Source organism: Carcharodon carcharias, chromosome 9 (assembly GCF_017639515.1).
Source record: "Carcharodon carcharias isolate sCarCar2 chromosome 9, sCarCar2.pri, whole genome shotgun sequence".
Lineage (NCBI taxonomy): Eukaryota > Metazoa > Chordata > Chondrichthyes > Lamniformes > Lamnidae > Carcharodon > Carcharodon carcharias.
In genome coordinates this window covers 33,885,390-33,901,860 of record NC_054475.1, presented here as the reverse complement: position 1 = coordinate 33,901,860, position 16,471 = coordinate 33,885,390, and the positions used below count along the sequence as shown (strand labels likewise).

Genomic DNA, 16,471 nt, shown 5'->3' with positions numbered 1-16,471 from the left:
CTGGGGGGAATAGAAACAAAGCTGTCAGTGTAAAAACAGACGTAGGAATATAAATACAAATTCTGTCAAGAATCTGCCCTTATGACTTGCTTATACTCATAGAATATGAAAGTCTAATTGGGAACTTGTTTTCTCCTGAGTTGAAAAGGCAGGTTTACATCTGATGGGTTCAATATTATTCCAGGAATAAACAGCTTTTCTTGAAATCTACTAGTTACAATTTCAGCATCTAACGTCAAAGAAGAGAGTTTTCCAGCTACACAGGCCTTGTTTAGCTTTCAAGTTTTGTAGCAACATTGTAACTGCACCTTCCTTGAGTCCAAGTTTGCGTGGTAGCAATTGGTGTTAGACTGTAGAAGATATAGATTGTCGTCATCCTCTCTATTTGTAGAATCAATGCTGATGTATTCAAATCCACCTGATAGCTTTCATAAAATTCTTTTTAATTCAAATCTAATGAATCCTAGCTTTTGAATACCCTTTGAATAATGTGTTTCAAACAATTGTCCCTGCACTTCGCCACACTTAACTAATTCCGTCATCTTATCTACTCCCTCCGATTAATCCCATCCCTTCCAGAAACACACTCTGCAACCAGGGTAACGTTTTTGGGCTCCCCTTAAATTATGCAGCTTTTGTCTTCCACCAAACCCTCATCACCCTGCTACTGCGGCTACTTGTCAGCAGCCGCACGTTCACCGTGCACTCCAGACTTCTGTGTGCTCACGTACTCTGCGTGCATCAGGCACCGCCCGCCAATAGTTGCCACCCCTTAAACTGATCAAAACAGTCTGGAGGAAAAAAAGAATATTATTGTAGATTGCATGCAATATTGTGAATTAAGAGATTGTACCATAAAATATCAAAAGGCTGCTGATTAATCAAATAAGCAGCAAAAATATAAATCGTTGGAGTGTCTACAAGATATTTCTGGGAAAAGTTGTACATTATGAAACATTCAGAAAATATTTGTAGTAACTGAAGTAACTTGTGTTTATTTATACTGATGTTTTAATTTAAATTATCATTTACATGAGTTATGAGCTAATAATTTTAAATTATTAAGGGCAAGGCCCTTTTTCTTGAAAAAGAATATTGTACAGTATGAGGGTCTGGTAGGAGATGAGGATCAGACTTGGTTGTAAGCAGACATTTATTCAGGTTATGTACTGAAAATGTAAATTAAGAGATGGGAAGCATTTTCTCCCAACGAAACATCATTCAGATATTATACCACTTCTGGCAATCACAATATTTAAAGGTTACAGAGAAAAGCTGGAAAATGGGATTTGAGCAGACATTTGAATGCCTGAAATGAACATTGACAGACACAGTGGGCCAAATGGATTCATTTGCCAAAACTTCTATGATTGACTATATCATTCTACCTTACAAGAAAGTCACCACGTTGCTTAACATATTGGTATTAGTGATGAAAATATTGATATGGGCACTAAATTGCATGGCATAAAAGACAGAAAACCTATTGATCCTAGTTAGTAAGGAAAATTGACATTAAACTGTAATTTCCTAATTTATTGAATTTTTGCACATCTTTCTTTGTACATATTAGAGCTAAAAATTAATTAAGATAGGTAACTAATAGTTTGAGTAGTTTGTTCTGTGCTAGACAAAATAGAAATGATCTAACCTTGTTTATTTGAGCATTGCCTGTAACAAACGGGTTCTGTATTTTCTGGTGTCCTACTTTCACAGTGTGGTACATTTTTTGGAAAATGTATGTTCTTCATGAGGGCTTAATTGATTCACTTCAAATATGACTGCAGATGATAGAAGAAAATCAGAGTACCCTTTTTCCTAAGTTAAATACTCTTTTATCCTAGGTTCTGTTGGTCAGCAGCAGTCGATACCCAGACAGATGGATTGTGCCAGGCGGTGGCATGGAGCCTGACGAGGAACCGAGTGTGGCAGCTGTCCGAGAAGTCTGTGAAGAAGTATGTACAGAGCACTCATTTGTTCTGTGTTCTTAAAATTCACTGTCAACTAATTTTAAAAACTATTTGTTAATCAGACGTCTGTTGAAGTTAGTTTACTTCTGCCAGTCAGCTGGCTTCTTTTTCAGTCTCTATCTTTTTAATTGAAGGGGACTTTGTGTAGACCTGGCTGAAGTATACCAATTTCCAATCTCTACTACCTTTGGCTGATAGTTGCAAGATACTTATTTCTGTATACAGCTATTGACAAAAACATTTAATTCTTAATTGCAACTTTTTTTTTGCATATCAATAAATCAGTTCCAAGTACCCAGGTGGGAGAATTGCAAGAATAGTTATAACCTTGTGTAATATCCCCGTCTCCATGTATCAGGGGCAGTTCTGATGGTTCATTTCACATTGCTAAAGCCTCAACTGTTCTTGTAATTCTTATTGTACATTAAAAATTTGTCATGTTTTATTCTTCACTGAGTTTATGTTCATCATAATAGCATCTGCATTCTTAACCAGGTGTTCCAAATGTTGGCATTCAAATTGTAACTCAAAAGTCACAACAGTCACTTGAAAAAGCATTGCCCTGTCAAAATCCTGCTGGCTCATTGGGCTTCCACTGCTGAAGTGTGATGCTATGAACTGCTGGTATGGTCTGCTGGTAAATCAGCTGAGTTAGACGAAGCACAAACTTGATGGGGTACAGGCTTCAGGCAAGGACTTAAATTTGCTCCAGACTTTCCTCCACAGTTTTCATCCCTGGTACTGAGAATAATAATGAGTCATTGCAGCAAGATGTCTTATGAAATTAACTCAAGTTAAGACCAATTCTGCTCAAGTTCTAGTTCAGTGTGGATGTCACATATTTTTCTTGGCCTTTCTCTACACATTTCAGATTCCCTCAGGTGCAGTTCAGCTTGGGCTGTGAGGTTACGCTGCCATGTATGTTTCCTCTTGCTGAAGAAGACCTTGTTGGATAACCAGGGTAACATGTGTGCTGTATCCCTTTGTGTCAGCACATGGGCAGCTCACCGACGAAACAGTCTGGTGGAGTGACCTTTGCTCAAGTATTTTGACATAGTATCTGCTGACATGCTGTATGTATAGGAATGTTGACGGCAATTCCATTAGCCAAGTCTTCTGTTGTCTACTAAGTTCCAGACAAGTTTGGATAATTGCATGGCAGGCTTATTTCTCAGAAGAAAGCAAGGAGTTAAAATGGTTGGACTTTGAGGCAAAAGATACATTCTAGAAAACATTACAGTTGTAACAATACAGGTGCTTGCTTTGAAGTAACTGTCCAAATGGACTATCTATTAAACTTCTAGTTGAATTTTCTCAATTCTGGTGTAAAAATCTGCTCCGATCATGCAAAGAGCTTAATTCTGGTGGCAAGGCAAATCTTTTGGGCCAAGTTGCCATTTTATGCCCCTTTTGAGGGATTTGTGGCCCCATCATCTACTTTGGTAATTTTTTCAGTTTTTGAAAGTATAACTTGTGAATGGTCACTGCATTGTATGTTATCTATTTAGCCCCTCTTGACCTTGAGGAAAACCATTTCCTTATCTGTTCGGTCATAGCACAGAAATTTTCTCAGGTGTCATTTTCAGCAGAAAATCTATTAGCGCATTCAGGAATTTGACCAAGTATGTTTGGGATTGCTGCTTCATTAAGGCTTCCTCCTCCTTCATGTACCAGGCCCTAAGAGGGTTTGGAGAAATGGACTTCCATTGAATTGGTCTATGATTATGCTGGGCAAAGTAGTGGTTTTCCATTGCCTTCTGCAGTATGGCTGACCAGGAAACTCTTCACTCTTTACCACCTGCCATCAGGCATATTGGAAGGATTCACAGGCTAATGATTTTTTTGTCACGTTATGTACGCACCTTCCATGGCCATGAAATCCTGAAGTGGGACTTCAACCGGAGCTCCTGGCCCAATGCGCCACAAGACCTCCTTGTCACCTTAAGGCTTAACGTCTCGGGTGAATTTAAAGATGTTAGAGAGTTGGAATTTTCATTATATCTGGAGAAATCCTGAGCAGATGCTTTGTAAGAAAAATCCCTCATTAGTTCGCAACTGTCTGTTGGCACACTGAACAAGAGGACGACACATAAACATTTGCTCTTATTGTTCATCCCTTCATTACAATCAACGCTGATCACATTTTGCTGGATTTGCATCAGTATTTATGATGCAGTGGCTTAAATTGAAAACTAATGGCATGCACGACCTGGTAATGATATAATTTATGGGCTTCGTGTGATTCTTGGCCTGGGAAGCCAGCAAAGGTACCAAGAAAGCTGTGCAACCTTGAGATTTTCTTCTATTTCTCTTTAGCATGGGCATCTTTTCTTGACAGTTTTTTTCCAAACAGAGTGCCATTAATGTCTGAGGGCGATTAGTTTTAGGGCTCCCAGCTAATTCTTTCTACACAAAAAGAGGAAAACATTAAAAAATGCCTAATTCACTGGGTTAATTCTGTTTTTGATTATAATGGATGGCCTGAAAGACAATCAGAAGGTACAGTCCTTGAGGACCATGTCTGCAAACTGAACCAAAGTTGCTACTAGTGTGTACAGGGAGCCAATGAAACTTGAGGCTCTATTGGGGGAGCCTGCATGTGCAGACTGCACTTTATCAAGGAAACAATCGGCCAGTTCTGCAAAACAAAACTCCCATGAAGACCTGAAGAGTTATGTCAGTTGCAATAAAGGTGATGGGCCTCTATTTTCGTGGGCCTGGTTCCTGCCAGTAAGGCTCTAACATTAACCAAGGTGCTGTGAAGACCTGCGTTCAACAGGTGATTGATTCCTCTTCCTCAGGATATCCACTTCATTAAATACAACTTGTATAGTAGAGATGGGATCATCAGCTTCCACAGGCTTGCTGGTGCTTAGAACTTTGAATGCTTCCCTTCATGTCACCTATTTCATAAAGCCAACAGCAGCTGGTCTCCCAGATGCACGTCTTCATCCAAAAGGTCCTCATTTCCAAAACTGTCACATTGACAGTGCAAGTCACACATCATGCCATCCCAGTATTGCAACATTTGAACAAAGTAAGTTTGGTTTTCAGATATTCTTCATATGTCTATCTCTAGCTAATCTTACTAGTACATGCAAAGGACCTCATTTGTTAACTCATGGCCTAATTTGTCATTGTTCTGACTACCTTGAATCTTTACAATTAATGGGGAAAAATCTATCTTTAGTGTTAAGTTAATGCTCTCATTTAACAAGAAAGCCATTTCTAACCAGCATATAGCACTACATGGAAAATATTTGATGCTGAAACAGTCCTGCCAAATATGAGGACTAATACCTGCACCTAAACTTTGGGTTAGACACCAATTTCAGTAATTCAGTTAACTTATACATACCATCTTGAGCTGAAGAGTCTTCAGAGGATTCTAATTTCCAAAGAAGTTTGAACTCCTCATCCAGCTAATCTGAGTTCCTGCTGATTATGAACATCAGCTCTAATCCTGTTACTATATTCCTTTATTCCCTTTTCTGCAACCATCAACTTAGCCTAGTCTTAAATGTTAACATGGCCTCTGCTTCAGTCACTAACTGTAACAATACATTTCACAGCTTCAAAACCCTCACTTCAAAAAAAAATGTTTGTGTGTTCTCTGTCATGAATTTCTTACAATTATTCTCATTTTCCCCCTCATTCTGTACCCTTGAATTACTGGAAATCTCTATCTACAGGGCCACTCAACTCCAGACCTCATTACAGCCTTGGTCCAAACATGGACAAAAGAGCTGAATTCCAGAGGTGAGGTGAGAGTGCCTGTCCTTGACAGTGAGGCAGCGTCTGACCCGAGTGTAGCATTGAGGAGCCCTAGCAAAACTGAAGTAAATGGGAATTAGAGGGAAAACGCTTGGACTCATACCTAGTGCAAAGGAAGCTGGTTTTGGTTGTTGGAGGCTAGTGATCACATCCCCAGGACATTGCTGGAAGAATTTCTTGGGGCAGTGTCCTCGGCCTAATCATCTTCAGCCCCTTCATCAATGACCTTCCCTCCAACATAAGGTCAGAGGTAGGGATGTTCGCTGATATTTAACCAATGTTTAGTACCATTCGCAACTTCTCAGATAATGAATGAGTCCGTACCCACATGCAGCAAGACCTGAACAGCATTCAGTCTTGGGCTGGTAAGTGGCAAGTGACTGTCTGGATGAGTGAAACTGACGAAGCTTGACACCATCCAGGACAAAGTAGCCCACTTGATTAACAACCCATCCACCATCTTAAACATTCACCCCCCGAACCTCTGCACAGTGGCAGTAGCATGTATTATATGCAAGATGCACTGCAGCAACTCACCGAGGATCCTTCAACAGTGTCTTCCAAGTCCATTACTTCTATCACCTTGAAGGGCAAGGGCAACAGACGCAGGGAACACTGCCGCCAGCAAGTTCCCCACCACCCTGACTTGGAACTATATTGCTGTTCCTTCATTGTGGCTGGGTCAAAATCCTGGAACTCCCTCCCTAACAGCACCATTGGTGTACCTATACCACTTGGGACTGCAGCAGTTCAAGAAGATGGCTCACCACCACGTTCTAAAGGGCAGTTAGAGATGGGCTACAAATGCTGGCCTTGTTGGTGACTCTCTCATCTCAAGAATGAATTAAAAAAATCTGCCTCATTGCTTCATGATACCTATCTCAAATCAGTGTAATCTCCTCAGTTCTAATGAAAATGACCCAATTTTCCAAGCCTTTATTTATATTCATTCCTTATCATCTGGCATGCTAGTGAATCTCTGTTGTATTCTCTGAACTCAGTAATCTCCTCCAGCCCTATAACCTTCTGCAATATCTGCACCCCATCAATCGATTGACCGTGTCTTCAGCTCGCAAGGTCCTGAAGATCTGGATTTCCTTCCCTAAACCTCTCTGCCTGACTCCCTTCCTATTTTCCTCTTATTTTAAGATGCTCCTTAAAAACCTACCTCTGCCCTATTATGTCCTTTTGTGGCTTGGTGGCAAATTTGTTTGATAACTCTGCTTTGAAGCACCTTTTACTACATTAAAGATTCTATATAACTACAAGCTGTTGTTATCACTTAAACATCTTTTCTATAATATGGGATCCAAAATTGCGCACACTACTTCAGCTGTTGTCTTAAAGGTTCTGTAAATACTCACCAAGATCATGGACATTGTTCATTGTATATCATGAAACTTATTATTTGTGTAAATCTGATATATTTGTTCTATTTTCTGTCCCCTAGCATAGTAAATAAAGTCTTTAATGACAATTTGTCAGTTCCACAATATGATTAAATCCTTATTTTTTCACAAACGATATCTGTTGACTTTGTGCAATGTAGACTTTTTTCCACAGCTCTTTAAAGGGAAAGCTGTAAGTCTTAATGGGCTTGTTATTGTCAATGCCCTTTCTTCTCAAGCCCTTGAATGTGTTTCCAGCTAAATCCATACTAATTTTCTGTACAACTCCAAGTTAGAATCATTCCAATTGGGCTTTGCTTCTGCCAAGGCACAGAAACAGCCCTGTCTAATCTGTAAATCCTATGTGATAGTTATTGTGATAAACTATTTCTCCTCGCCCTTCTAGACCTGTCTGCAGCCTTTGACATGGCTGACCACATCCTTCTCTAATCCCGCTCTTCCAGTGTCCAGCTGGGTGGGCCAGTTCTTGGTTCCATTCCTATCTATCTAGTCAGAGCTAGTGAATCACCACCTGTTTTTCTTCCTGCTCCCACATCACCTTTTCTCTAGAGCACCCCAAGGATCAATCGGTAACTTGCATCAAGACGTGGTCATTGACCTACATCGGTTACAGGTCCAGCTACACTTCAATTTCTAAAATTCTCATCCTTGTTTTCAAATCCCTTCAGGGCCCTGCTCCTCATTGCTCCAGGCTCATATAGCTCCGAGATCTCTGCACTCTGCCAAACCTGGCCTTTATGCACCCTGATTTCTTTGTTCTACCACTGATGTCTGCTTCTCCAGCTGTCAAGGCCCTTAACTCTGAAATTTGTTCTGTAAACCTCTCTGCACCTACCTCCCTCTTAACATGTTACTTAAAACCTACCTTTTGAAAAGTAGCTGTACTAGCATTTCGTTATTTGGCTCATGTCAATTTTGTTTAATAATTACTCCTGTGAAGTGCCTTAGGACATTTTACTATGTTAAAGGCACTGTATAGACTTTATTATACTAATATATTCAAGTATTTTTCCATCTTAAAACAATTAGTTTGCAGGCTGTCGGTTAATGTCAAAATGCTTTAACATGGTGACTGAATATTATAAATATTTTAACTACAGAAATGGCAATATACACCAGGGTGCTATTTTGGTACGGCTTACAAACAATTATTTGTTTGAGAAGGGTCAAGATCCATAGCGTAGGATTACATCAAGCTGAAAAGAGTGGGAAAGACGATGAGATAAATCAAAAAGTGTTGATCAGCCGCCTCCAAACCTGCATTTGGGGCTGTCATAAGAGGACGGGAGAGAGATAAATTCCATTTTTGAAGTTCAGAGAAGAATAAGTTAGAGCAGGAGATGGTCATGAGTTCAGGCAGGTAGAAAGACAACTGGAGGATGGAATACTTGGGGGAAAGCATAAATAAGAGCAGTGCTGATGATAGAATTTTGATAAAATAGAGATAATGTGGAAAGAGAAAGAAAAAAGTGTGATTCCCTATTCAGCAATAGGAGTTAGAAAATTTCTCTAGTTAATGGTGCATTTTCAATAAACTTCACCTTTGCAGTTAAAATACTGAAGGGAAAAGTGTTTAGTTGTTTTTTTTAAAGTAGGAATTTTTTTGGGAGAAGTATTATGAAGGCAGCAGTTTTGGAACTTTTGAGACCGGGAGACAGGAAAACTACAAAATCAGTCAGACTAATGATGACGCCAACAAAGTTTAAATGTGATGGCCTTTGGTTGTACTTTTTAAATAATTTTAAAATAACACTATTTTCACTGTTGCTCCAATTACTTGTGGAAAATAGATGCATTATGAACTTCTTCCTGTTGGTATTTTGTGGCATTGACAGAATCTGGGGCACTAAAATTGAGGAAGATCACTGCCAAGAAAATAAAATTAAGCTATGGAGATGAGTAGATTTTGTCTTTTTTGAAAAAGAATGTGGAGAGAAAGGATGGTGGGAGTGGAAAACAATTTGGGCCTTGTTTATAAGAGATACTCACTCTGAGGTACAATCGTTGAATTTTGGTTGCTAACGCAAACAAAGAAAACCACAACAGTGTTCAATAGGTCAGATATCTCAGCATTATTCCTCTGCAGCCAAGCAAATGCCAGAATGTAATCCGGGCTGGCCTAAACCAGTTTATATGCAGCTTGGTTGTCAGTGCAAAGCATGTTGTTGATTGGTGTAAAAGAATGTTGCTTGCAGCTTCTGTAGAAAACTAAGGTACTCTAAACCATTAAACGTTGCACTCATGGTTTGTTTTGTTTTTTCTACCATTATTTAACCCATTCACGAGCACAAACTGGAAAATTCTTTGACATTAATCTGATTTGGTTGACCTGGTAAAATTTGTCTAAGATCCCTGACATTTTGCACATATGATTTGGAAATATAAAGCCAGTGGAATAAGTTTACAGCTCAAGGATTAATGTATAAACATAATGAGTTATTGTAAAGAGGTTTTTGACCTTACCCACCCTCTGCTGACCATCAGATTTTCATGAATTGAAGCTCTTTGAGTACTGCCTCTGTATAATGGGTTGGAGAGCTTTTGCGTAAACATAAAAGGCTGATGGAATTATAGAGCTCTGTACAGTTACTGATTTAACAGTATTGTAAATGCATGAAAAAAATGTAGATACAAACAAAATATGAAAAATAATGATTATGCATGCACAAAGTATATGTAATTTAAATTTTTAGTGCATATCTGTTGAGATTTGATCAACTGGTTGCTACATGGCAACCAAAGTAGACTGTCAGAGGACAGATGACTTGCCAGCAACAGAGACCACATCTGCACTTTTGGAGCCACTATAGTATAGTTGGCAATTTTATAAGCTAGCAGGATTATATCTGCCATATCTATTCTGTTTAATGCTAAACAAGCTTTGTGTTGTGGATTTAATCAATCGCTGATTCCATAAAGGCACTGAACAGCCATGAACATGTTGGAAAACTTTGTGGGAAATAACATGAATTGTACAGATTTATAAGTCTTCAATAGTGTAATGGGTATCAATTGATCTTTTTCTGCCATTATTCCATGAACTTGGTGTTAAAGGTGCTGTGTATAAAGATAGCTTGCATTTATATAGTGCCTTTGGCTTTGATGCACTTTGGGATGTCCCAATGAAGTGTTTTGAAGTGCAGTCACTGTTGCAAAGCAGGGAGATGTAGCAACCAATTTGTTCATAGCAATATCCCACAAAGGCTAATGAGCTAAATGACAAGATCGTTTGTTTTTGATTCTGTTGGTTGAGGGAGAAACGTTGGCCAAGACAAGTTGAAAGCTCCCCTGCTTGTCACATAGTGCCATGGAATATTGGTCCAATGACTGTTGGATGGTTTAATGCTGCATTAGAGGCAGCAACTTTAACAATAAAGCAGTCCCTCGATAATGCACTGAAATGTCAGTCTAGATTAAGTGTTTCAGTCTCTGAATTGGTCATGAGTCCATGATCATCTGGCTCCAAGGTGTTACCACTGAGTCAAAGATGACATTTTAACTGGAATCCTTGATTATGATCATGAAACTCTTTCCATCAAATGCCCTAATTTATTGTAATCAATGTCAGTTGTTGAAAATTGATGGTTTAAATCTAAATATTGTGACAAGTTCAGTAATTATTGTTAGGAGTTTGTTATATTGGTATTTGTGGGTGTTAGGAATGAGTTTTAGCTTTAAAGTTTTGAAGTTTGATTTGTATTTTTGTATCCGTGTTAAAGATCAAATTGAGTTTTAGTTTCACATTTAAATGTGCCTGCATTTCTAGTAAGAGTTTTACGATTGTAAGCTGAGTTAAGCAAACAAGAGTAGGAAGAATCAGTGCTGTTACCTAGCACCAGGGGTCCAGAACATCAAGTCCCTCCCACAGACACACAAGTAGAGAAACAGCAGTTTTATTTTGGAAGCTGTTTGAGTTCAGTTGGTTTTAAAAGTAGCTGCCAGAGGAGACTGGAGCAAAGAGGATAGATAGCCAGTCCCAAGCTAAAGCAAAGACCTAAGATCCAGGGGAGTGGAGCAGGAGAAGGTCCCAAGAATACCACCTAGACAAAGGAAGGACAGGAACCTGGAAAAGGTCCTGTTAAAGAAGTTAAGCGTCAAGGGCAGAGAGGCTCCAAGCTTCAAATTTAAGGAGACAAAAGCTGTAGTAAGCAGAAATAAAGTGAGAACAGCTTCCAGGAGGCATTAAGGTGCAAGGAGACAACTGAAGGTCTGTAACTCTTTGCTATGGCCATGTGAAGCAGTGGCACTGTTGGTGGCTGAGTCTGAGAGAGAGTGCGTGGAAGACGGCTTGAATGCATGTGGTGACCCAGGAAAGGGGAACATCGGAAGGAGAGTTTGAAACCCTGGAGGTGAACCTTGCGGAAGGCATCTGAGAGATTTTGTTGGTTTGGGCGAAGATTCCAAGGCGCGAGGTCTTAGAGAGTGGAGATTAGAAACCCTGTGTGAAAGACGGAATTCAATGAGACGTGTTGGCTCACAGGGTGACAAGTGCCTGTGGGCAGTTGAGAGACCCATAGCATCTGGTTGAGATGGCATCTGTCACTTGGTTTCAGAGTGTGGTGTGTCTGACCATGGTGCTTATTGTTACTTAGACTGTGTGTACTTACAGTGGAGAGTGGAGTATAAAATAGCTATTGTAACTTGTGTTATCCTTACAAATCTCTCTATACCTGTAAAGGTATAGTTGTGGGTGTAGGAATATTGTAATATAGTTCATGCTGAATAAATATTTATTTAGGCTTGTCCAGGGGTAATCTCAACTGGGGATCATATCATTACTTTTATTTTTGACATAGAATAATATTCCATAGATTGAAGTAACTGGGGTGGGCATTTCCATCCTGCAGTGACATTGTCGCAAGTTTAGGGAACAGTCATTCCCCAGAGCAATACCATGACCATTCAGAGTCAACCTTTCCAGTTTGAGTTTGAACAAAGCTGGGCATGTTCCATGCTGCATTCTCCATGGCATTGCCTCCACCAGTCAGAGTCCACTTGCCAACCAATCATACTCTTCTCATGCTGTAAAATTTGTTCCTTGTTGTTTTTGGAAAATTTATGCAAGCTATCCTGATGAGTGCAAGACAAAAATCTTTGATAGCATGTCTCTTCAGCAATTCATTGTGGATACTTGATAGGAATAGCAGGAATTTTGACCACCAGTTTGGAAGACCCTATTTCAAACCTCAGTGTCAGAGGCATTTGTATTTGCTGCTGTGTGGGTGGGGGAATATAGGAGTGGAATTTTGCCACAACTTTAAGGGACCTGTCACTGTATGCCAACTGAAAGTACCCCCCAAAACTAAGTTTTCTCAATTGAAACTTCCCATTTTCTCAAAGGCGCATATTGGGTAACAGACCTCAGACCCCTTAGACTCTTTTGTGTCCCACTTATGCCGGGACCTAATCCTGACCTGATATTATATGGGCACCCTAAGTGTTGGGGTTTACAGAGGATCAGTTGTTGGGAATTCCAGCAGATTATGTAATTCTTAGTCTTGTGGTCATTCTCCTAGTTTCTATCTGATTGTGGGTGGAGTGGGAGGCAGTAGAAATTAGGTGTGTGCAAAAAAGGGATGAAGATTTGGTGCAGCCAGTTCCTACCCTGGATTCCAACCCGCTCAGATAATAGAGGCTTTGCACTGGAATTTTAGAACTGCTTTCTTTTGTTTACATTGGTGTTAGTGTTTGGTAAACCAGCAATTGATATGAGCAGGGAATTCGAATAGCAAAATACTACCGTATGACTCTCCTCAAGTTCATGCAGCTATTATATATTCAGGAAATTCTGTTGCAGTGTGATATTTGACTTGAATCCAATGGAGAATTGAGTACATTTTTGTACTGCACCAAAATTGTAGTCCGTAGCAAATTATGGATTTTGCTATTTACATAATCTGATATATCTTTCCAAGTCATTGACAGCTTAATTATCAACATTGCCTGCAAATTCTGTGCCCCTGAGCTTAGCTTTAAGTTGAAATAAGATTAAAGAATGCTTCAACCAGGTTAGTGTAGGTGAATTCCTGTGGGGATTCTTTCATTTATGCGATTTGCCTGGCTCTTCCAGACAAGTGGGAGAACCCCTGTTAAAATTCCACCCTGCTCCAGAACTTTGTGCTCTGGGTTTTTAGTGTCTTAGGGTGATGCAGATTCCCGAAGTTCTGCACAACAGAGAAAAATTGACAGTTCTTCAACAAAACTTAAAAAATAACTGAAAGACAGTGGGAATTTAAAAAATGTAGAAATGAGAACTGGAAACATTTTTCATCAGCTTGAACATGATCATTAGGTTAGCCATACTTATAAGTACAGTCCCCAATTCTTAAAACACCCACATTTAAAATAGGAAGTCTCCATTTTTGGCCAGAAAGGATATCCATTAGTTGCTTTAATTAATGTCAATTTCAAAGTTACATCCTAATTCAGGCAGTAACAGTTATGCTTCATCACTGACTTTCACCTCATAGACTTGATCTATAACATTGTTACATTCTTATAAATTGCATACATTTTCAAGGTCATGAACAACAGAGAATGCCTTCTCTTGGATCCTAAATGAAAGGCATTTGCAGTAGGCTAGCATCTAATCATTTTCACGTGGGTGATGTTGAGTTCTAGCTCTTTGGCCAGCTCTAGGGTTTGTCAATAAGGCGGTTTGCTCATGAATATATTGTTACCACCTTAAATCAGCCATTGATATAATGGGCAAACCACAAGAATGCACCAACTATAAACGGTAAAAAATGTAATCCCTAATTCCGCCTCACTTGGGAACAAGAGGCAGCAGCATTAATTTGATCCACAGTTTTGGAGTAGAATGAAATTTTCTACACGTGACCCATGTTTTTTTTTATTTGAAATTTTTGTAAAGCAACTTAACTGGAATGAAATGCCCGCTTCCAGATATTTATAGGTATTGGGCCGTTACTACCAAGCTCTAGTGCAGTGTAACTGGAGGGGGAGGTGGGACCCAAAGATACGCTCGGAAAACCATCCGAAAAGACGATTTAAATCGCAAGCTTTAAATGGTTCCCTCCGTGCTATATCAATAGTTACCCAGAAAAAGTTAGAATTAGAGCCACTTTTCTAGCTTCTGGGTAAGTATTGTAAAGAGCAACGCCGAGGGCCCCCCCCCCAAGCCCTGCCCCTGCCCCTTCAAACATGCCGGAATCCCCAGCGTTCTCCCCCCGGTCTGTCCTGACTACCTTGCCCCATGGGACTCTCCGAGTGCCTGACTTCTTCCCACCCTCCAAAAACTCTAGCAACTTAGCTGACAAACCTGCTTTCTCCCTGGCTTGTAAGTGGAGCTTTAAATCTATCTGATTAAAGGCAGCCAGTGCCATTAAAAAAAGGGGGCGCGGCCTTCTTGCATCTGACTCTGAAACTCTTGATGGAAGGCCTCAGGAGCATGTTCCCCTGCATTGTTCTCACCCAGCCTGAATCGGAATATTGGGCTAGAAAGGATCGGCACAATTTCAAAGTTTAAAAAACAATGAGAGAATAGCAATCCAACTCCGTGGAAGTTTGGGGCCCATCATATTCCCTTGTTTGCTATTCAACCTGTACGCAAATTTTTGTTACATCTATTAGTGTTTTCAGTTTCCTGTGCAGCTTCAATTTCAGATCTATTATCACAGATCTGTAAAATAGATACACGTTGCTATCTACAGTGTTGAAGCTGTGCATTTGTAAATCCTTAGTTGTTTGGCAACCAAATGAAAAGACACTAATCCGTTTTAGTACATGGTTTTTGAAGCTTGTTGCTCTATAACTGGCGTTTCTTCTACAACTAATAAACTAGGTCACTTACATAATTATTTGTAACATAAATTTATGCAAGAACATTTCACTTTCTCAACTACCATTTTTCATATTACTGCAACTGGTACAGACATAATGAAGTGCAGCTGGAGATAACTAAGAACAGATGAGTGCTAAGTTTGAAGGGTGGCTACGAGCAGCACATGACTGAAAAACCATACTGGAATCAGTGTGTAAGGCGCACATTTTCCATAAACTGGTGCATATTTCAGCAGTTCAACTGATTCAACAGTTGATACATTTGAGACCCTTTTAAAAATGATAAATTGCAAAATGATACAATGTTGCTGGCCTGCTGTGTAAATCTTTTAGAATAATGCAGAATGTTGACTTGGATATGCAAAAGCTATTCTCTTGGCACAAACATGTTGGCACATTTTTTTGATGCTGTGGCCATAATCTGGCAGCCAAGTTGTTGTTATAAAGTGTGGACTGTGGCATGGAATGAACTTGAATCAAACATGCTGGCCTACATAACTTTAGATTATATTTAGTTGAGAAATATGACTGCTACAACAAGAACTTGCATGTAAATAGCACCTTTAACATTGGGGCACCTAAAAGCATAGCAGCCAGTTGTGTAGCAATTGTAATTGGGGATACACAAGAGATTGGAATTGGATGAGCCCATATGGTTTGGGGGATTTTAAGGCTGAATGAGGTTACAGAAATGGTGAGGGGACAATCCATGGAAGGATTTGAAAACAAGGATGAGAATTTTAAAAAATAGGTGTTGCCAGACTGAAAGCCAAATGTAGGTCATTGAGCACTTGAATGAAGGGTGAGCAGGACTTGGTGAGAGTTAGGATATGTGTGGCAGTTTTGGATGGAGGGTGGAAGATCAGAGGCTAACCAGGAGATAATTTGAATAAGCAAGTCTTAAGAGTTAGCAAAAGCATGGATGTTGCTTTCACCACCAGCTGTGCTAAGGTAGAGTTAGAGATAAGTGCTGTTACTCGGGTGGGCGAGGGCGGTATTGGGGTGGGTGTTGTTGTGTCAGTCTGGCAATCATTTGTAACGATTATAAACTTGATGTTTTTGTTAAAAGTGACACACCACTTCTCTGCAATCTGCCCAGTGTGTCTACCTACAAAAGTGACTTACTGTACATTGAATTACTTTCAGTTGCAGTATTGCAACATCTGAGCAATAAGGCGCTATTTTTAAGTGCAATTTCTTTGCCTCTATTAATTTGGTCACCATTTATCTTTAAAACGGAGAGTTAATATTGGGGAATTTTTGCTGTCTGAATTAAAACAGGTTTTTTTAATGATACCATTCAAATCAGTTGTGATGAGCCTCCTTTGAGGGGGTGGTGTTTTTGATTAAGTATGGCAAAAAGGAAAATTCTTGTTTTACTATGAAGTGTTTGCATCCTTGACAAAACTGTACATCAAGTCCTGCAATTTGTGAAGCTTGCCTCATGCCGGCTACTCTGTAGAGATCCCATATTGTATTGAAAACTCCAGAATAGTTGAATTTAACTCCTGTTAA

General features: G+C 39.6%; 1 protein-coding gene across 2 annotated transcripts in view; it reads left to right on the top strand.

The window, feature by feature from the left end:
- Positions 1-16,471, top strand: part of LOC121281724 (diphosphoinositol polyphosphate phosphohydrolase 1) — a 77,021-nt gene that overhangs the window by 40,337 nt on the left and 20,213 nt on the right. For both annotated transcript variants that reach the window (XM_041194633.1, XM_041194632.1), the window contains one exon: positions 1,845-1,955. In XM_041194633.1, coding sequence (XP_041050567.1) covers positions 1,845-1,955 — 111 coding nt within the window. The remainder of the gene's footprint in view (positions 1-1,844; positions 1,956-16,471) is intronic.